At 42.4% G+C, this 22634-nt stretch overlaps 1 protein-coding gene across 2 annotated transcripts; it reads right to left on the bottom strand.

Moving 5' to 3' along the window:
- Positions 1 to 1417: 1417 nt before the first annotated feature.
- LOC109895745 (folylpolyglutamate synthase, mitochondrial) lies at positions 1418 to 15862 on the bottom strand. 2 transcript variants are annotated; one of them, XM_031830238.1, is made up of 15 exons: positions 15338 to 15581; positions 11751 to 11882; positions 11445 to 11498; positions 11240 to 11304; positions 10722 to 10836; positions 7103 to 7180; positions 6931 to 6992; positions 6720 to 6822; positions 6519 to 6596; positions 6263 to 6410; positions 6022 to 6105; positions 5742 to 5892; positions 5378 to 5453; positions 5163 to 5229; positions 1418 to 4935 (listed from the first exon to the last, which is right to left on the bottom strand). In XM_031830238.1, the coding sequence occupies exons 1-15, from the start codon at positions 15377 to 15379 to the stop codon at positions 4553 to 4555; spliced, it is 1638 nt and encodes a 545-aa protein (XP_031686098.1). In that variant the 5' UTR covers positions 15380 to 15581; the 3' UTR covers positions 1418 to 4552. The 2 variants fall into 2 exon arrangements, with proteins under 2 accessions (XP_031686098.1, XP_020345291.2); XM_020489702.2 differs by lacking the exon at positions 15338 to 15581 and adding an exon at positions 15701 to 15862 and having other exon boundaries at positions 4032 to 4935.
- Positions 15863 to 22634: the final 6772 nt, after the last annotated feature.

Consider the following 22634-nt stretch of genomic DNA (forward strand, 5'->3'; position numbering starts at 1 on the left):
TGTTCACCGACAATTGCGTGACCAAGTTCGCTGACGACACAGTGCTGGTCACCGACGGTGATGAGTCAGCCTACAAGCAGGAGGTCAGAGACATAGCATTGTGGTGCTAGGACAATAACCTCTCCCTCAACTTCAGTAAGACCAAGGAGCTGATCATGGACTATAGGAGAAAGAGGGGAGAGCACGCCACCATCCACATCGACAGGGCTGTAGTGGAGCGGGTCGAGAGCTTCAAGTTCCTTGGCGTCCACATCACTAAGGACTTAACATGGTCCACACACATCCGCACAGTCATGAAGAGGGCACAGAAGCACCTCTTCCCCCTCAGGAGGCTAAAAAGATTTAGCATGAGCCCCCGGATCCTCAAAAAGTTTTAGCTGCATCATCGAGAGCATATTGGCTGGCTGCATCCCTACAGTGCAAAAACAAAGCTATGAGGTCGAAAGAATTGTCCGTAGAGCTCCGAGACAGGATTGTGTCTGGGGAAGGGTACCAAAACAATTCTGCAGCATTGAATGAATCCAAGAACAGTGGCCTCTATCATTCGTAAATGGAAGAAGTTTGGAACCACCAAGACTCTTCAAAGAGCTGGCCACCCGGCCAAACTGAGCAAATTCGGGAGAAGGGCCTTGGTCAGGGAGGTGACCAAAAACCCGATGGTCACTCTGACAGAGCTGCAGAGTTCTTCTGATGGGAGAACCTTCCAGAAGGACAACCATCTCTGCAGCACTCCATCAATCAGGCCTTTATGGTAACGTGGCCAGATGGAAACCACTACTCAGTAAAATCACATGACAGCCCGCTTGGAGTTTGCCAAAAGGCATCTAAAGGATTCTCAGACCATGAGAAACAAGATTCTCTGGTCTGATGAAACCAAGATTGAACTCTTTGATCTGAATGCCAAGCATCACGTATGGAGGAAACCAGGCACCATCCCTACGGTGAAGCATGGTGGTGGCAGCATCATGCTGTGGGGATGTTTGTTAGGGGTAGGGACTGAGAGACTAGTCAGGATTGAGGGAAAGATGAACGGAGCAATGTACAGAGTGATCCTTGATGAAAACCTGCTCCAGAGCACTCAGGACCTCAAACTGGGGCAAATGTTCACCATCCAACAGGACAATAACCCTAAGCACACAGCCAAGACAAAGCAGGAGTGGCTTCGGGAAAAGTCTCTGAATGTTCTTGAGTGACCCAGCCAAAGCCCGCACTTGAACCTGATCGAACATCTCTGGAGAGACCTAAAAATAGTTGTGCAGCCAGGCAGAGCTTGAGGGGATCTGCGGAGAAGAGTGGGAGAAAGTCCCCAAATACAGGTGTGCCAAGCTTGTAGCGTCATACCTAAGAAGACTCGAGGCTGTAATAGCTGCCAAAGGTGCTTCAACAAAGTACTGAGTAAAGGTTCTGAATACTTATGTAAATATGATATTTCAGTTGTTTATTGTTAATACATTTGCAAACATTAAAAAGAAAATAAAAAAAACGTTTTTTGCTTTGTCATTATGGGGTATTGCATGTAGAATGATCAGGGGGGAAAACTACTTCATCCATTTTAGAATAACGCTGTAATGTAACAAAATGTGGAAAAAGTCAAGGGGTCTGAATACTTTCCGAGCACACCGTAGGTCCATTCTCGTTTATTTATTTTATTCCCCTCTACTATTTTTGTTTTCATTTGGAAACTCTGCATTATTCGAAAGAGCTTGTAACAAGCATTTCACAGTAAAGTCTACATGAGTTGTATTGGCGCATGTAAACAATTGCAATTTGATTTGTTGGAGACGCACTCTGAGCAAAACCTTAGTGAAGCTGCTGAACTTCAATTCAAACTATTTGACAATGCCTTGTGACCCACAGCTCTACTGGGCTCACAGTTTTCTCTCGCATTTTAAATGTGGGTAGAGCAGAGGACTGGAGGGCATTCAGACTCCATTGGACAGATAATCCACCAGTTACCTTTGTTGCCTCATATTCATCTGACTGCGTCCACAGCACTGAATAAATTTTAAAAATCTGCATTAAAACCAACTTTCCATTGTCTCCTAAGTCACTGCAGTAGTTGCAGTGCTGCCACCTCACAGTGTAATGAGCCTCTGATACAGTATAAGTGCAGCGTTGCAGTTCACTCACTGCCACTACCAGGGCTTTAGACAAGGACCTGTCCTGGGAGTACCTGCTGTAATCGGATTCTAAGTAGTACAATCTTCTTAAACAGCAGCGGTGCTGCAGTATTCCATTGAAGGGGAAAAGGAGTCCTCTGTCAATTTGCTAGCACCAGATAGTATCCTCATCAAAACTTCAGAATTCGTCTGTTGCCTCTATATTCCTATTGACTAAATATATTGTAATTTATGTTCAATGTAACAGCCTATTGGGCCATCTTTTTAGCTTCATTGTTTGTTTGGTGTAAATTATGTTTTTTTTCTTCAATGTGGTTGTCACAAAGGCTTTCAATCTACTGAAACGTTCAGTCCAGCAGCAATATCCAATGCACCTGAGAGTATGGCTATATCTCTGACCTTAGCATAAAAATGTTTACTGATTCGTAGAACAGTTTCATTAAATGCCACCAGTCATGTGGTCCCTTTAAAGTTGAAGCAGATTGTAGGGCTCCTCTCTTATGACCTTCTGTCTCTGGTCATCTTGATGAGAGGCTAATAAGCAGGAGCGAGGCCCTGAACCCACACAAACGTCCCACTTTCAACCCCTTCTCTCCCAGACTTGGCCATCGTGCTAACCCCCTCAGATGCTGAAGTAATGAAAAGATTCATCCAGGATAAGGGGATTTGAGCAAACTTCCTCTCATTATATTTTGAAGGTAATGCTAATGGCAAAATATTGCAGTCCATTTAGCTTTTAAGATTGTGTTTGTCTGTAAGCTTACCTAAGACATTACCGGGAATTCATTCACTGAGGTGGCATGCAGACAGAGACACACAGGCATGTTGTTCTGTTTCAGTGCAACTCTGGAAAAGGTCCTTGAATATGTGGCAGTCTGTATCTATGAACAGTCAATGCTAGGCTAGTTTACAAATTAAAACAACCAATTAATATACAGTACCTGTCAAAAGATTGGACACATCTACTCATTCAAGGGTTTTTATTTATTTTGTATTATTTTCAACATTGTAGAATAATAGAAAATAGAAAAATACATCAAAACTATGAAATAACACATATGGAATCATGTAGTAACCAAAAAAGTGTTAAATAAATACATTTTATATTTGAGATGCTGGCAGCCCTAGAGTTACCAGCCTCTTTTGCAGGCCAAATAAATGCTTCTCAGAGTTCAAGTAACAGACAGATCTCAACAACAACTGTTCAGAGGAGACAGTGTGAATCAGGCCTTCATGGTCGTATTGCTGCAAAGAAATCACTATTAAAGGATACCAGTAAGAAGAGACTTGCTTGGGCCAAGAAACACGAGCAATGGACATTAGACTGGTGGAAATCTGTCCATTGGTCTGATGAGTCCAAATGTGCATTTTTATGTTCTAACCGCCGTGTCTTTGTGAGACGCGTAGTAGGTGAATGGATGATCTCCGCATGTGTGGTTCCCACCTTGAAGCATGGAGGAAGATGTGTGATGATGTGGGAGTGCCTTGCTGGTGACACTGTCAGTGATTTATTTAGAATTCATGGCACACTTAACTAGCATGGCTACCACAGCATTCTGCAGTGCTACGCCATCCCATCTGGTTTGGGCTTAGTGGGACTACCATTTGTTTTTCAACAGAACAATGATGCAACACACCTCCAGGCTGTGTAAGGGCTATTTGACCAAGGAGAGTGATGGTGCTGCATCAGATGACCTGACCTCCACAATCGGCCAACCTTAACCCAAATGAGATGTTTTGGGATGAGTTGGACTGCAGAGTGAAGAAAAAGCAGCCAACAAGTGCTCAGTATATGTGGGAACTCCTTCAAGACTGTTGGAAAAGCATTCCTCATGAAGCTGGTTGAGAGAATGCCAAGAGTGTGCAAAGCTGTCAACAAGGCAAAGGGTGGCTACTTTGAAGAATCCAAAATATATTTTGATTTGTTTAATGCTTTTTTGGTTACTACATAACTCTATATCTGTTCTTTCATTGTTTTGATGGCTTCACTATTATGTAGAAAACAGTAAAAATAAAGAAAAACCCTTGAATGAGAAGGTGTCCAAACTTTTGACTGGTACTGTTAAAGTCTTCATTCACAACTATGTACAAATTTATACATGCTTTGATTTTCATTATGTACATTAGTCAAAGCGATAATTCAAAGAGAAAATACAATTCAAAACAATCGTAATTCAATCACCCTGAGAAAATCATTCAACTTGACTTGCTGACACAGTACAGCACAACTTCGTAGTATGAAAGCCCAGGGATCCTGCACTGAGGACAGAGCAAATTGAGTGCACCACACTGGACAAGAAGCACACATCTATTCAAGAAGACCCTAAGCTGTAAACACCTCAAATATAATACCTGTCAAACATTGAGTGTATCTCAATGTCCTACAAAAATCCAAGCCAGACTGATGGGCCAATTGTTGGGCCAATAGTTAATTAGGAGGCTAGCGAGGGGTCCAGGTATTTCAGCACCCCTCCTACTAGGTGTAGACTACCTGTAACCAGGACAGAGACCTGGGCTGCCTCTCTCAATGGTTCTGCTTTTGCCGTGATACTGGGCTGTACTGGGAGATAGGGGCTCCCTGCAGCAGCCAGCACAGCGTCCCTTCCCTGGCTGATCCACTGGAGGGCGCTGAGGATGCAAGGGAAGACCATGGTGTGGGTCCTGGTCTTGGCCAGCAAGGGGAGCCTGCCCTTTATCAGCAGCTCAGACTCAGACCCCTGCTTAGTCTCTGTTCCGCTCAGGCTCTGCCAGCTGATCTGGTTGTCAAGGCAACGGGTCAGCATGTTCTCCACAGACACATTGAAATTCTGCTGATCTGAAAAAGAGCAGAGCAAGCAAAGAAAGTGAAGGACTGCACACACACCTCTCATACATTTCTCACAGCTGGACAATGAATGTGGTAGCATTTTTTTTACACAGCCAAGAAAAGTTATGTAAGTTATGTAATCATATGTTTCATATTCTTTGTGGCAATTATGTGCCAGAAAATTGCAATGTCTTTGCAGCTGTCTGTTAAAACCCCAAACATAGAAGTAAACTCACCTGCATTGTTTTCTGTAATAGGTTCAGTGATGTTGGGACAAAACACAGCAAAATCAAACTGGCATGGCTGCAGGGACAACAAAGGGAGACGATGTTAGACATTTATTCTATTTCAGGGTTTGATCTGTTTGTGCTTCTTTAGGTGCTGTACACCTACAGAATAGAGCAGCAGACAGCAGTATCTGTGTATCTGATCCCAGACCTGTAGTACTCACCTCTAGGAGTTTGAGCATGGCAGCAGAGTCCCTCTCTCCTGTGGTGTTGAACAGCAGTACTCGGATCACAGGGCCCCTGTCACACACACACAGTGAGTAGGCCTACACAGAGATGCTGTCTATCAAATAATGACATCAAATCTGACCGTGAAATGAATGGACGGTAAATTTGACACAAAATGTAGTATCGAATCTATATGAGTGTCAAATCTCACAGAAATTCTGAGATGGTGTGTGCTGATGTTTGCGTGCATGCTACTATTTCTCACAGTCATATAGGCCTACAGTTTTCTACAATCATTTGACCAACTAAGGCCACTGTAGAGAAGTATGTGGGCCCCCTAGAGGCCAGGCAGAGACTAACCTGTTGCTACTCTCTTCCTGTTGGATCTCCTGGCTGAACCAGTGTACACAGGCCTGCATGCTGCCCGTGGTGTGGGCTCCGTCCAGGTAGTAGGTGACAGGACCATGCCTCAGAGTCTGAGTTCTTCCAGGCCACTCTGTCACCTTCAAGCCTGGAGACAGAGGGAGGGAGATGAGTGGAGAAGTAAGGGAAGTGTGAGACAGATCCTTTTTCATGTTGTGCTTTCAGGCACAGGTGTTTAATTATCTGGATGTTTCATGGGTGAGAGTATGCTACCGACCTTTGACCATGATGGGGCTGGGCTTAAAGGCTGTTGCCTGGGAGACCAGCCTATTCTCCACTATCGGGGCAGCAAGCTGATCATCTGAAAGTCAGTAGAGTCCCACAGTAACTTACTGAACCTCATCACGATTGGAATGTGTACTGTTATCTTGAGCAATATCTTCCTATACTAGCTAGAATAACATTGTCCTTCTTTGTGAGTTATAATATAACACACATACACATACACACACACACACCAGACTGTCTGTAGCGCTGTAGCCAGGTCTTGCTGAGCTGCAGGGCGAGTGATGCGTTGCAACGCTGCTGTTGTCCAGCCAGGCCCAGACTCAGAGGGCCAGCCCCAGACTCATACTGCTCCAGATCTGGACAAACCCACAGAGGACACTACACAACACAGGGGGTCAGAAAAAGCATCTGAAATATGATCACGTTCAAACAAACACATAGCAAATCCATGCACATTCAGGAGGAGAAAAGGCCCCAGTCACTCACCCCTATCTCTTTGGCTCTGTCCTGTAGAACAGTCATGGGCCTATCTAGCTGCTTGACAGTGAACACGGGCACCCCTGGCTGGGGAGGAATAATACTTTATTCAACTACATTCACCCCCTGCAGACAGGCTATAGATAGTAAGTACTGTACACAGTGTATATAGTAGGTTGACCTCACCAACACAACATGCATTACTCTCACCTTAAATATGCCTGCTTTCTGCCAGGCGATCTCCTCTATGGTGTTTCCTAGTATACTTGTATGATCAATTCCTAAGGAGGATATCCCACAAACCCACGGCTTCCTGTACGTCAAATGTCAGGAAGAAAAAGAAGTGATAACAGATTCTGTAACTAATCAATCGTATGTTTGACTTTGATAGTACATCCTCTATGATATGCAGCAAAATTACCTGATGATGTTCGTACAGTCATAGGCCCCTCCAATCCCAACCTCAATAACAGCTAAATCAACCTGTTGTATGAAGAGATACTGCTCAGAATGGTTTACAATGTTCACCCTTGATTTGGTTATTAGTACATTTGTAAACAAACTGTACATGTGACAGGGTATGTGAATGTTACCCTCTCCTGTAGGAAGACATGGAACGCCAGGATGGTGAGGAAGCGGAAATAGGCCGGCATATTAACTCCATGGGAGTCCTGAGGATCAGTGCAGTGACACAGTCATAACAGGGAAGGGTCAGAGTTTCTTTGAGGCTGGTGGGCTACATCAGGGTTCATTCTTCAACACTACACTCTCAGAAAGAAAGGGTATGGTTAGGGTACATTATTGTTCCCTGGGGTACAAAAATATCAAAATACACATAATGTACCTTCAGAGGTGCACATACAGTATGTACTGTTCAGTACATTTTAGGGTACATGTGAGAATAATCTAGTATAATGGTACATTTTTGTACCTAATATTTTGAATATGGAAGTGTTGTACCAGAAGAGTTGTAACAGAAGTGTTGTACCAGAGGTGTTGTACCAGAGGTGTTGTACCAGAGGTGTTGTACCAGAGGTGTTGTACCAGAGGTGTTGTACCAGAGGTGTTGTACCAGAAGTGTTGTACCAGAGGTGTTGTACCAGAAGTGTTGTACCAGAGGTGTTGTACCAGAAGTGTTGTACCAGAGGTGTTGTACCAGAGGTGTTGTACCAGAGGTGTTGTACCAGAAGTGTTGTACCAGAGGTGTTGTACCAGAGGTGTTGTACCAGAAGTGTTGTACCAGAGGTGTTGTACCAGAAGTGTTGTACCAGAAGTGTTGTACCAGAAGTGTTGTACCAGAGGTGTTGTACCAGAGGTGTTGTACCAGAAGTGTTGTACCAGAGGTGTTGTACCAGAAGTGTTGTACCAGAGGTGTTGTACCAGAGGTGTTGTACCAGAAGAGTTGTAACAGAAGTGTTGTACCAGAGGTGTTGTACCAGAAGTGTTGTACCAGAGGTGTTGTACCAGAAGTGTTGTACCAGAAGTGTTGTACCAGAGGTGTTGTACCAGAAGTGTTGTACCAGAGGTGTTGTACCAGAAGTGTTGTACCAGAGGTGTTGTACCAGAAGTGTTGTACCAGAAGTGTTGTACCAGAGGTGTTGTACCAGAAGTGTTGTACCAGAGGTGTTGTACCAGAAGTGTTGTACCAGAAGTGTTGTACCAGAGGTGTTATACCAGAAGTGTTGTACCAGAGGTGTTGTACAAGAAGAGTTGTAACAGAAGTGTTGTACCAGCTTAAGCGGTCCAAAGAGATTGATCGGGATCTTAAGCACTTACAAATTCATAACAAATTGTACAAATTGACGTTTGTAACAGATCATACTAATTGCAGGAAACATATATACAACATATATACAGTACATACATAGACATAAACAATTACATTAATCCGATTGATTAATAAATTATTAATTTCTGCAAAACGTGCAGTGTTGATGGAGTTGTTGTTGCTTGCTAATGTTAGCCAACTAGTTAGCTTATTCAATCCCCAAACACCATGCTAGATCTGAGTGGGCCAGTTCGTTTTGTTTGGCCCGGTACACTTAGATAGCTGGCTATCTTATTTTATCATCTACTAGCAACATAAAACTACGCATCTCTTTGGGCACTTTAGTACCTACTACTTACACGATTCGCCTCCATCACCAAAGCCACCAACAGGCTGTTCCTTTCTTGACGTCAAAGCCGCAATGTATTGTTGGTATATGAGGTTTTTTGTTGAATGACGAATTTGCTCCGCGGTTGGTTTTATTTGGCCCCCAAAGTTTTCAGAGAAAAAAAATGTATTTTTTTTATTGTTATTATTGTTAGATATAATAGACTGTAAAAACACCAGGAAATCAGCTCCAAGTGATTTTAATTTAATGAATATGTTCCCAAGTAATCCAACGCAAAGGAGAGAGACACATGATCGTATATACAAATGTATGAAAGGTTTGGAATTATTAGGTTTTAGTCAAACATTATACATACTGTTTGGGCTTCTTGCAGTCAATATATTTATAATTATTTTTACATTTTAGTCATTTAGTAGACACACTTACCCAGAGCAATTTACATGAGAAATTAGGATTAAAATATTGTATTTTCAGCTGTTTGAAGCTGGTATGCAAAACAGAAAGTAAAAGACGCAACAAAAAAACTTAAGAACCAAAGCATAGAAATAGCGCACATAGAAAAAATCTAGACCTGCTTTCAATGAGAATGACAGATCTATAACACACATTTATATGTGAATTTGGTTGAGTAGCCCAAAAAGTTAAACATTGCAGCTTTAAAAGGAACACGGCTTTGTCACTGCGGTGGTACCTTAAAACGGCAAATTTGTCTATTTTAAGGTACAAACTGCAAGGGTACACTTATGTGCAGCTGAAGTTGGAAGTTTACCTACACTTAGGTTGGAGAATTAAAACTTGTTTTTCAACCACTCCACAAATTTCTTGTTAACAAACTATAGTTTTGGCAAGTCGGCTACTTTGTGCATGGCATAATTTACATAATGTGTGTCAATTGGAGGTATACCTGTGGATGTATTTCAAGGCCTACCTTCAAACTCAGTGCCTCTTTGTTTGACATCATGGGAAAATCAAAAGAAATCAACCAAGACCTCAGAAAAGAATTGTAGACCTCCACAAGTCTGGTTCATCCTTGGGAGCAATTTCCAAACACCTGAAGGTACCACGTTCATCTGTACAAACAATTGTACGCAAGTATAAACACCATGGGACCACGCAGACGTCATACCGCTCAGGAAGGAGGCGCATTCTGTCTCCTAGTGATGAACGTACTTTGGTGAGAAAAGCCAGATCAGTCCCAGAACAACAGCAAAGGACCTTGTGAAGATGCTGGAGGAAACAGGTACAAAATTATCTATATCCACAGTAAAATGAGTCCTATATCGACATAACCTGAAAGGCCGCTCAGCAGGAAGAAGCCACTGCTCCAAAACCGCCATAAAAAAGCCAGACTACGGTTTGCAACTGCACATGGGGACAAAGGTCGTAATTTTTTGAGAAATGTCCTCTGGTCTGATGAAACAAAAATAGAACTGTTTGGCCATAATGACCATCGTTGTGTTTGGAGGAAAAAGGAGGATGCTTGCAAGCCGAAGAACACCATCCCAACCATGAAGCACGGGGGTGGCAGGATCATGTTGTGGGGGTAAAATAGAACATTTGTGGGCATAACTGAAAAGGTCTGTACGAGCAAGGAGGCCTACAAACCTGACTCAGTTACACCAGCACTGTCAGGAGGAATGGGCCAAAATTCACCCAACTTATTGTGGGTAGCTTGTGGAAGGCTAATCGAAACGTTTGACCCAAGTTATACAATGTAGTCAATGCTATCAAATACTAATTGAGTGTATGTAAACTTCTGACCCACTGGGAATGTGATGAAAGAAATAAAAGCTGAAATAAATAATTATCTCTACTATTATTGTGACATTTCAAATTCTTCAAATAAAGAGGTGATCCTAACTGACCTAATACAGGGATTTTTTTACTGGGATTAAATGTCAGGAATTGTGAAAAATGAGTTTAAATGTACTTGGCTAAGGTGTATGTAAACTTCCGACTTCATCTCTACCTACTGTATAACTAATGTTACAATGGATGCACCTTACAGGATACAACTACAGTGACAAGTGTTTGTACCCCTTTAAGTACAATTCGTTACCTTTTATCTGAGAGTCTATATGAAGACATACTGTACCTTTGTAGCATCTAACTGGGAAAACACCTCCCAGAAGTATTTGGTGAAGAGCTCTTTGCTGATTGGTTGTCCATTGATGCGTATTCTCTCTCTGACCTGTACCAGGTGTGGTGAGCTGTAAGGAACAGATGACATTCATAATGTGCCACCACAACTCTGACTGTATGTTAGACATAATATTGTGTGTGTGTGATAAGAATGTTCACATAGCATTGTACAAGCAAGCCAACAGGTCATATTTTGGCCATATTTTCCCAATAGTACAGTTAAGCTTTCTTCATAATTTAAGCACTTCAAAGCAGGCTCACTTGTAACAACACAGGTTAATAATTAATTGGGCAAAGACCTAACAAGTCAAAGTTCAGTATAGGGATACCAGTGCTTCTCCATGCGCAAAAACCCTGACACTAAACTTCCCGATGCAACAGGTTAAAAAAACTACAAACGAAACTTAAGCTTGAACGCACATACTGAGGGAGAACACACCAACACCTGTCTTCTTCAGTTATATACTATACCTGTAAAACCCAGTCCGAAAGCCATAGTCCCTGAGGATTCTCTCAGTAAAGGCACATGTTGATCCCTGAAAGAGCAGAAAGAGAGAGTAAGTAAGTCTTACATTACTTGTATTGTATTTCATGTGTTATTGTACTTCATACACATGTCAAAATAATATTTTAGAAAAGCCTTGTCATTTTTTCACAGAAAAAATACCATGTTTACCTTGCCCTTGGTGCCTGTCACATGGATTATATTGAGGTGGTCCAGCTTGTCTACCTAAAACAACATCCAGCCGTGGAGTAGTGAGAGCGGCCCCTATGTCTCATAAGTCAACGGGCCAAGAGAGGCAGTCAACAGATCAAGTAACAGGAGTCACCAGTGAGGAAATAGAGATTAGCATGTAATGATGCTCAGAATATATAAATATATATATATATATATATATATATATATATATATATTTGAGAGTGTGCATATTGTGTGGTGGCAGTCTAGATGCTGGTTTTAGTGTGTCTATTGGTCACTCACTGTGAGGCCTGTACGATGGAGGAAGCCCCGCATGGCCTGGAGCTGCAGCTCAGGTAGCTCACTCCGCTCCCTCTGCACCTGATCCAACACACTCACATTGGTCTGCAAGGTGTTCAGAGCACACACTGCTTCCTGCACGCACACACGCACACACGTTTGTTTTATTATCCTTGTGGGGACACAAAAATGTATTCCAATTCAAAATCCTATTTTCCCAAATTCTTAAATCTAAACCTAAACCTAAACCTAAACCTTAACCCTTAACCCATAATCCTTAACCTAACCTAAGCCTAACCTTAATCCTAAACCCATCCTTAATCCTAAACCCCTAACCCTAGCTGTAACCCCAACCCTAAACCTAACCCATAAGCCTAAAATAGCCCTTTTCCTTGTGGGGGCCGGTGAACTCTTTGCAAACTGGAATCCATTTATCCGGAGGCTGCATTCATTGTAGCTGGGGATTTTAACAAGGCTAATCTGAAAACAAGACTCCCTAAATTTTATCAGCATATCGATTGCGCAACCAGGGGTGGAAAAACCTTGGATCATTGTTACTCTAACTTCCGCGATGCATATAAGGCCCTGCCCCGCCCCCCTTTCGGAAAAGCTGACCACGACTCCATTTTGTTGATCCCTGCCTACAGATAGAAACTAAAACAAGAGGCTCCCACGCTGAGGTCTGTCCAACGCTGGTCCGACCAAGCTGACTCCACACTCCAAGACTGCTTCCATCACGTGGACTGGGACATGTTTCGTATTGCGTCAGATAACAATATTGACGAATACGCTGATTCGGTGTGCGAGTTCATTAGAACGTGCGTTGAAGATGTCGTTCCCATAGCAACGATTAAAACATTCCCTAACCAGAAACCGTGGATTGATGGCAGCATTCGCGTGAAACTGAAAGCGCGAACCACTGCTTTTAATCAGGGCGAGGTGACTGGTAACATGACCGAATACAAACAGTGCAGCTATTCCCTCCGCAAGGCTATCAAACAAGCTAAGCGTCAGTACAGAGACAAAGTAGAATCTCAATTCAACGGCTCAGACACAAGAGGCATGTGGCAGGGTCTACAGTCAATCACGGACTACAAGAAGAAATCCAGCCCAGTCACGGACCAGGATGTCTTGCTCCCAGGCAGACTAAATAACTTTTTTGCCCGCTTTGAGGACAATACAGTGCCACTGACACGGCCTGCAACGAAAACATGCGGACTCTCCTTCACTGCAGCCGAGGTGAGTAAGACATTTACACGTGTTAACCCTCGCAAGGCTGCAGGACCAGACGGCATCCCCAGCCGCGCCCTCAGAGCATGCGCAGACCAGCTGGCCGGTGTGTTTACGGACATATTCAATCAATCCCTATACCAGTCTGCTGTTCCCACATGCTTCAAGAGGGCCACCATTGTTCCTGTTCCCAAGAAAGCTAAGGTAATTGAGCTAAACGACTACCGCCCCGTAGCACTCACTTCCGTCATCATGAAGTGCTTTGAGAGACTAGTCAAGGACCATATCACCTCCACCTTACCTGACACCCTAGACCCACTCCAATTTGCTTACCGCCCAAATAGGTCCACAGACGATGCAATCTCAACCACACTGCACACTGCCCTAACCCATCTGGACAAGAGGAATACCTATGTGAGAATGCTGTTCATCGACTATAGCTCGGCATTCAACACCATAGTACCCTCCAAGCTCGTCATCAAGCTCGAGACCCTGGGTCTCGACCCCGCCCTGTGCAACTGGGTACTGGACTTCCTGACGGGTCACCCCCAGGTGGTGAAGGTAGGCAACAACATCTCCTCCCCGCTGATCCTCAACACTGGGGCCCCACAAGGGTGCGTTCTGAGCCCTCTCCTGTACTCTCTGTTCACCCACGACTGCGTGGCCACGCACGCCTCCAACTCAATCATCAAGTTTGCGGATGACACAACAGTGGTAGGCCTGATTACCAACAACGACGAGACGGCCTACAGGGAGGAGGTGAGGGCCCTCGGAGTGTGGTGTCAGGAAAATAACCTCACACTCAACGTCAACAAAACTAAGGAGATGATTGTGGACTTCAGGAAACAGCAGAGGGAACACCCCCCTATCCACATCGATGGAACAGTAGTGGAGAGGGTAGCAAGTTTTAAGTTCCTTGGCATACACATCACAGACAAACTGAATTGGTCCACTCACACAGACAGCATCGTGAAGAAGGCGCAGCAGCGCCTCTTCAACCTCAGGAGGCTGAAGAAATTCTGCTTGTCACCAAAAGCACTCACAAACTTCTACAGATGCACAATCGAGAGCATCCTGGCGGGCTGTATCACCGCCTGGTACGGCAACTGCTCCGCCCTAAACCGTAAGGCTCTCCAGAGGGTAGTGAGGTCTGCACAACGCATCACCGGGGGCAAACTACCTGCCCTCCAGGACACCTACACCACCCGATGCTACAGGAAGGCCATAAAGATCATCAAGGACATCAACCACCCGAGCCACTGACTGTTCACCCCGCTATCATCCAGAAGGCGAGGTCAGTACAGGTGCATCAAAGCTGGGACCGAAAGACTGAAAAACAGCTTCTATCTCAAGGCCATCAGACTGTTAAACAGCCACCACTAACATTGAGTGGCTGCTGCCATCACACTGACACTGACACTGACTCAACTCCAGCCACTTTAATAATGGGAATTGATGGGAAATGATGTAAATATATCACTAGCCACTTTAAACAATGCTACCTTATATAATGTTACTTACCCTACATTATTCATCTCATATGCATACGTATATACTGTACTCTATATCATCGACTGCATCCTTATGTAATACATGTATCACTAGCCACTTTAACTATGCCACTTTGTTACATACTCATCTCATATGTATATACTGTACTCGATACCATCTACTGTATCTTGCCTATGCTGCTCTGTACCATCACTCATTCATATATCCTTATGTACATATTCTTTATCCCCTTACACTGTGTATAAGACAGTAGTTTTGGAATTGTTAGTTAGATTACTTGTTGGTTATTACTGCATTGTCGGAACTAGAAGCGCAAGCATTTCGCTACACTCATTACGCATTAACATCTGCTAACCATGTGTATGTGGCAAATAAAATTTGATTTGATTTGAAATGTCCCCACTTGTCTGAAAGTTCCTTGCTTTACTATCCTTGTGAGGACTCCTGGTCCACACAAGGATAATAAACCAAACCACACACACATGCATCCACAAACACACACACACACACCAATAAGTACATATTGTTATGTGATAACATATTCATAAGATTTGAAAGAAATTACAAAGAAAGGAGTGATCTATCAGTTAATGACAGAATGTCTCACAACATGTGTTCGAATGCAGCAGCTATGGAACTGTAGCAACCAATCAGAACCAGATACAACTGGCATGCAGTGAATGTCAACAACCTATTCACCGTGTACAATAATTTACCGAACTGGCAACTAAAAAGTGACCGATTTGAATCAATAATCAATTGTCTACTACTAAAATCTGTTACCTTTTACACATTATCTGACAATACATCTCTGTCTGATATTTTTTCACAAAATATAGAATACGCACATAAAAACCTTTAGTTCTCCTCAAGGCGACAGATATTTCCATGGTGTTATGTCAGCAGCTGTATAATAAGGCTGTCTGCTACATCAAATCCCAGTAGAAGCTGAAATTGAAGCCATGAAGTAGACGACTGCTATAGTCCCTGCAACATTGTGAGTGTAACTGGCATGCCACTTGGGCCCGAGACATCAATACTGGAGTGGAGTGGAGTGGCCAGGTTCTCAACTTTTTCAGCATGCAGCATGCCAATTGTTGGCATACGATTTGCAGCCTCGTAAAGTGTGATGTCAAAGGGGCTTACAGAAAGCGCACCTTCAGTCACCCAGGCTATATTGTAGAAAAGTAAGTAAGATACAATCCACATACCTCATAATCCATTCTGAAAAGCCCAGTAGATGAGGTTGAGAAGTGTAGTCCTGCCTGGTCCTTAGTGTGCAGTAAGAATGACAGTGTGACCAGAGAGTAGTGAACCATGACAGACATGATTAGGAAACTTGCAGTCAGCAGCAGCACGAGGCATTATGCAATGGTGTGGTAGTCTCTGCCAAGTCAATTATTGGTGAATTTATTGATAGATTTTTTTAGTAAGGTGATAATTAACCCACAAAGCTTGATAGAACTAAGTATTCAAACACACCAGGTTGACCATCATATTTGAGAAGTTCAAGTTTGAATTACTATTTTCTTTTCATGACAACCAGGGCTACAAGTAGAATACAAAACAATTTGACATAAATATATTTGTCTTCATGAGTTGTATAAAATGAAGTCAGCCAAAGCAAAAACCTGATTTGTTTTTATTTACAGTGAGCTCCAAAAGAATTGGGACAGTGACACATGTTTGGTTGTTTTGGCTCTGTACTCCAGGACTTTGAAATTATACAACGACTATGAGGTTAAAGTACAGACTGTGATATTTAATTGAAGGGTATTTTTATCCATATCGGGTGAACTGTTTAAAAATTACAGCACTCTTTGTACATAGTCCCCCCATTTTAGGGAACCAAAAGTATTGAGACAAATTCCCTTGTATGTGTAAAGTTGTAAAAAGTTAAATATTTAGTCTCATATTCATATCACGCAATGATTACATCAAGCTTGTGACTCTACACATTTGTTGGATGCATTTGCTGTTTGTTTTGGTCGTGATTCAGATTATTTTGTGCCCAATAGAAATGAATGGTAAATCATGTATTGTGTCATTTTGGAGTCACTTTGTAAAGAATAACATATTCTATATGTTTCCTGAATTAAACGTGAAATGATGAGTGAGAAAGTTACAGATGCACAAATATCATACCCCCCCAAAAATATCTTGGGGGTAGGATATTTGTGCATCTGTAACTTTCTCACTCATCATTATTCATGATTAATTCACAAAATAATCTCAAACACAACCAAAACAAACAGAAAATGCATCCAACAAATGCTTGAAGTAGTCACTCATTGTTCGTGTTCGTGAGTCTTAGCTTTTCATAGATAGATTTTAACGTTGTAGCGCAAAATATTAGGACTCTACAGACATTTTTGTAAAAAGAAAAGACCCGGCACGGGCCCCTTCGGGATCCGCCCTTGTCTCACCCCATTAATCAGACTAATGGTTGTTACCAACGGATGCAGAAGAAATAGACAAATCCAATGGTACATCCAGATGTCTGTAGCTCAACCACAGTCGTCTCAAATAAAACTGTGAAGGACCTCGGTGTTACTCTGGACCCTGATCTCTCTTTTGACGAACATATCAAGACTGTTTCAAGAACAGCTTTTTTCCATCTACGTAACATTGCAAAAATCTGAAACTTTCTGTCCAAAAATGATGCAGAAAAATTTATCCACGCTTTTGTTACTTCTAGGTTAGACTACTGCAATGCTCTACTTTCCGGCTACCCGGATAAAGCACTAAATAAACTTCAGTTAGTGCTAAATACGGCTGCTAGAATCCTGACTAGAACCAAAAAATGTGATCATATTACTCCAGTGCTAGCCTCCCTACACTGGCTTCCTGTCAAGGCAAGGGTTGATTTCAAGGTTTTACTGCTAACCTACAAAGCATTACATGGGCTTGCTCCTACCTATCTCTCTGATTTGGTCCTACCGTACATACCTACACGTACGCTACGGTCACAAGACGCAGGCCTCCTAATTGTCCCTAGAATTTCTAAGCAAACAGCTGGAGGCAGGGCTTTCTCCTATAGAGCTCCATTTTTATGGAATGGTCTGCCTACCCATGTGAGAGACGCAAACTCGGTCTCAACCGTCTTTACTGAAGACTCATCTCTTCAGTAGGTCCTATGATTGAGTGTAGTCTGGCCCAGGAGTGTGAAGGTGAACGGAAAACGGACCGCCCTTGCTGTCTCTGCCTGGCCGGTTCCCCTCTTTCCACTGGGAATCTCTTCCTCTAACCCTATTACAGGGGCTGAGTCACTGGCTTACTGGTGCTCTTCCATGCCGTCCCTAGGAGGGGTGCGTCACTTGAGTGGGTTGAGTTACTGATGTGATCTTCTTGTCTGGGTTGGCGCCCCCCCTTGGGTTGTGCTGTGGCGGAGATCTTTGTGGGCTATACTCGGTCTTGTCTCAGGATGGTAAGTTGGTGGTTGAAGATATCCCTCTAGTGGTGTGGGGGCTGTGCTTTGGCAAAGTGGGTGGGGTTATATCCTTCCTGTTTGGCCCTGTCCGGAGGTAACATCGGATGGGGCCACAGTGTCTCCTGACCCCTCCTGTCTCAGCCTCCAGTATTTATGCTGCAGTAGTTTATGTGTTGGGGGGCTAGGGTCAGTTTGTTATATCTGGAGTACTTCTCCTGTCTTATTCGGTGTCCTGTGTGAATTCATGTATGCTCTCTCTAATTCTCTCTTTCTTTCTCTCTCTCGGAGGACCTGAGCCCTAGGACCATGCCTCAGGACTACCTGGCATGATGACTCCTTGCTGTCCCCAGTTCACCTGGCCGTGCTGCTGCTCCAGTTTCAACTGTTCTGCCTGTGATTATTATTATTTGACCATGCTGGTCATTTATGAACATTTGAACATCTTGGCCATGTTCTGTTATAATCTCCACCCGGCACAGCCAGAAGAGGACTGGCCACCCCCCATAGCCTGGTTCCTCTCTAGATTTCTTCCTAGGTTTTGGCCTTTCTAGGGAGTTTTTCCTAGCTACCGTGCTTCTACACCTGCATTGCTTGCTGTTTGGGATTTTAGGCTGGGTTTCTGTACAGCACTTTGAGATATCAGCATGTACGAAGGGCTTTATAAGGGCTTTATTTGATTTGATTTGAAGGTTTAAAAGGGGTTTAAAGTCCAAAACACGCCAGTGGTAAGGTGGAACTCATTGGGTAAACATATCTCTCTAAGATATCACGCATTTGAATACCTTTTTGAAACCCTGATTAATAAAAGAACAACAGCAACAGTCTGTTGTTGTGACAGTCCGCCTGCTTCATGTGTGCCTGCATGGTTAACACCCTGCCCTAAATCCTGGTGATATGTTACACAAGCAACAGGCTACAGTTGCAACATCGCCAGTTAAAAATATGTTGTAAATTATAGGTTTGTTTTATTTGCAGCTAAGAATGCTTTTTACATTGGTACTCATTGGTGGGGTTAGACAATAACACTTCAATAGTTTTATGGTAATAAAACCTGCAATTTGGGTCTGTGTGAAAGGTGGGCAACTCCTCCAATTACAAGTGACACAGTTTGTATTACTAGAAACTCCTTTCTATGATGCGCTACGTATGGGCAAATGGAAAATAATGGGTATTTATGAAAGGCCATGTTTTATGTTTTGCTCAACTACAGAGATAATACAGGCTACTCCTGTTTACAGTACTGTATAGTGGAAAAGACTAGCTAATGCCCACAGCATATGGCTAAATCAGTCATTACAGAGATAATTGATATTTATATAGAAGAAGACATTTTTAAGGAAGCCATGTGTTTAACTGTAATTAGAAAAAAATATCTGGTGATTGCATCTGAAAAATGCCACATCAATTGAAGCCATATTGCTTCCATTTTATAAGGCCTTATGTTCCCCAGAAAAAAATATTATCTAACGTTACGTAATTTATTGGACCCCTGAATGATTAACAGGAATCAGGTTGATTGTAAACATGGCACCGACACATATTTCATACCACCATCTGGGTCGCAAATGTTTACCATCTGTAACATACACCGCAAATACTACAGTTTAAGTATATAGTATGTGCAACATAAGGACACATAGAAGAGAGCTTGTAATGGGACCAATGTAAAAATAGATTTCAAGTGTTACGACTTTCAATGTATAGTACAGTACCAGTCAAAAGTTTGGACACATCTACTCATTCAAGGGTTTTTCTTCATTTTTACTATTTCTTACATTGTAGAATAATAGTGAAGACATCAAAACTATGAAATGACACATATGGAATCATGTAGTAACCAAAAATGTGTTAAACATATCAAAATATAATTTAGATTCTTCAAAGTAGTCATCCTTTACCTTGATGACAGCTTTGCACACTCTTGGCATTCTCTCAACCAGCTTCACCTGGAATGCTTTTCCAACAGTCTTGAAGGGGTTTCTACATATGCTGAGCACTTGCTGGCTGCTTTTCCTATACTCTGCAGTCCAACTCATCCCAAACCATCTCAATTGGGTTGAGGTCAGGTGATTGTGGAGATCAGGTCATCTGATGCAGCACTCCATTACTCTCCTTCTTGGTCAAATAGACTTACACAGCCTGGAGGCATGTTGGGTCATTGTCCTGTTGAAAAACAAATGATAGTGCCACTAAGCGCAAAGCAGATGGGATGGTGTATCGGTGCACAATGCTGTGGTAGCCATGCAGGTTAAGTGTGCCTTGAATTCTAAATAAATCACTGACAGTTTAACCAGCAAAGCACCCCCACACCATAACACCTCCTCCTCCATGTTTCACAGTGGGAACTGATTCATGCAGTCTCCTCTGAACAGTTGATGTTGAGATGTGTCTGTTACTTGAACTCTGTGAAGCATTTATTTGGGCTGCAATTTATGAGGCTAGTAACTCTAATGAACTTATCCTCTGCAAATAAAATAAAATAAAATACAATTTTATTGGTCACATATACGTGTTAAGCAGATTTTATTGCGAGTGTAGCAAAATACTTGTGCTTCTAGTTCCGACAGTGTAGCAATAGCTAACAAGAATATCTAACAATTTCACAACAAATACCTAATACACAAAAATCCAAGTAAAGGAATAAGAATATATAAATATGTGGACGAGCAATGTCAGAGCGGCATAGGCTAAGATGCAGAGTAGAGAAAACAGTATATAAATATGAGATGAGTAATGCAAGATATGTAAACATTATTAAAGTGAAATTATTAAAGTGGCCGATGATTTCAAGTACGTATGTAGGCAGCAGCCTCTCTGTGCTAGTGATGGCCATTTAACAGTCTGATGGCCTTGAGATGGAAGCTGTTTTTCAGTCTCTCGGTCCCAGCTTTGATGCACCTGTACTGACCTCGCCTTCTGGATGATAGTGGGGTTAACAGACAATGGCTCGGGTGGTTGTTGTCCTTGATTATATTTTTGGCCTTCCTGTGACATCGTGTGCTGTAAGTGTCCTGTAGAGGTAACTCTGGGTCTTCCTTTCCTGTGGAGGTCCTCACAAGAGCCAGTTTCATCATAATGCTTTGTGGTTTTTGCAACAGCACTTGAAGAAACATTGAAAGTTCTTGAAATGTTCTGCATTGACTGACCTTCATGTCTTAAAGTAATGATGGACTGCCGTTTCTCTTTGCTTATTTGAGCTGTTCTTGTCATAATATGGACTTGGTCTTTTACCAAATAAGCTATCTTCTGTGTACCATCCCTACCTTGTCACAACACAACTGATAGGCTCAAAAGCATAAAGAAGGAAATCAATTCCACAAATTAACTTTAACAAGGCATGTCTGTTAATTGAAATGCATTCCAGGTGACTACCACATGAAGCTGGTTGAGAGAATGTACAAAGCTGTCAGCAAGGCAAAGGATGGTTACTATGTAGAATCCCAAATATAAAATATATTTTGATTTGTTTAACTATTTTTTGGTTACTACATGATTCCATGTGTGTTATTTCATAGTGTTGATGTCTTTACTATTATTCTACAATGTAGAAAATAGTACAAATAAAGAAAAACCCTTGAATGATTAGGTGTGTCCAAACTTTTGACTGGTACTGTATGTCGGGCGATGAATGATCAAACCAAGAAGAATTCATAAAAAAATAATATTTTGTCTTATTTGAAGGGGTTGGTGAATCTAACTTCATGTGTTTATGTGTGTTATTTAGAGGAGTGAGAAACCTTATGTTGTTGGGTTGTGTGTGACAGGAAGTGTTAAATATCTCCTGTGTGTTTTTTAAGATGTACAGTGGCATAGCAATTATCCCTCATAGCGCATATACCCAGAACCCTCAGTTAAGTTAGATAATATTCTGGATTCCAATGCTTTCATGAGATTGTTGGAATGCAGCAAACCAACATCAGGAAACAGGTTTCCTCATTAGTGGCTGTTTCTCCATACCATAGTAATAGGAGTCAGACATGTATGGCTCTCCAAGTCCAACAACACAGTTTACGTACATTTAGGTCATTAAAACTTGTTTTTCAATCACTCCACAAATTTCTTGTTAACAAACTATAGTTTTGCCAAGTCGATTAGGACATGTACTTTGTGCATGACACAAGTAATTTTTCCAACAATTGTTTACAGACAAATTATATCATTTATAATTCACTGTATCACAATTTCAGTGGGTCAGAAGTTTACAAATCAAATCAATCAATCGCAGAACAACAGCAAAGGACCTTGTGAAGATGCTGGAGGAAACAGGTACATAAGTATCTATATCCCCAGTAAAACGAGTCCTATATCGACATAACCTGAAAGGCCGCTCAGCAAGGAAGAAGCCACTGCTCCAAACCCACCATAAAAGTTCAGACTACGGTTTGCAACTGTAGTCTTTGGGGACAAAGATTGTACTTTTTGGAGAAATGTCCTCTGGTCTGATGAAACAAAAATAGAACTGTTTGGCCATAATGACCATCATTATGTTTGGAGGAAAAAGGGGGGAGGCATGCAAGCCGAAGAACACCATCCCAACCGTGAAGCACGGGGGTGGCAGCATCATGTTGTGGGGGTGCTTTGCTGCAGGAGGGACTGGTGCACTTCACAAAATAGATGGCATCATGAGAAGGGAAAATCGTGTGGATATATTGAAGCAACATCTCAAGATATCAGTCAGGAAGTTCAAGCTTGGTCACAAATTGGCCTTTCAAATG

The sequence above is a fragment of the Oncorhynchus kisutch genome, linkage group LG8 (assembly GCF_002021735.2).
Source record: "Oncorhynchus kisutch isolate 150728-3 linkage group LG8, Okis_V2, whole genome shotgun sequence".
Taxonomy (NCBI): domain Eukaryota; kingdom Metazoa; phylum Chordata; class Actinopteri; order Salmoniformes; family Salmonidae; genus Oncorhynchus; species Oncorhynchus kisutch.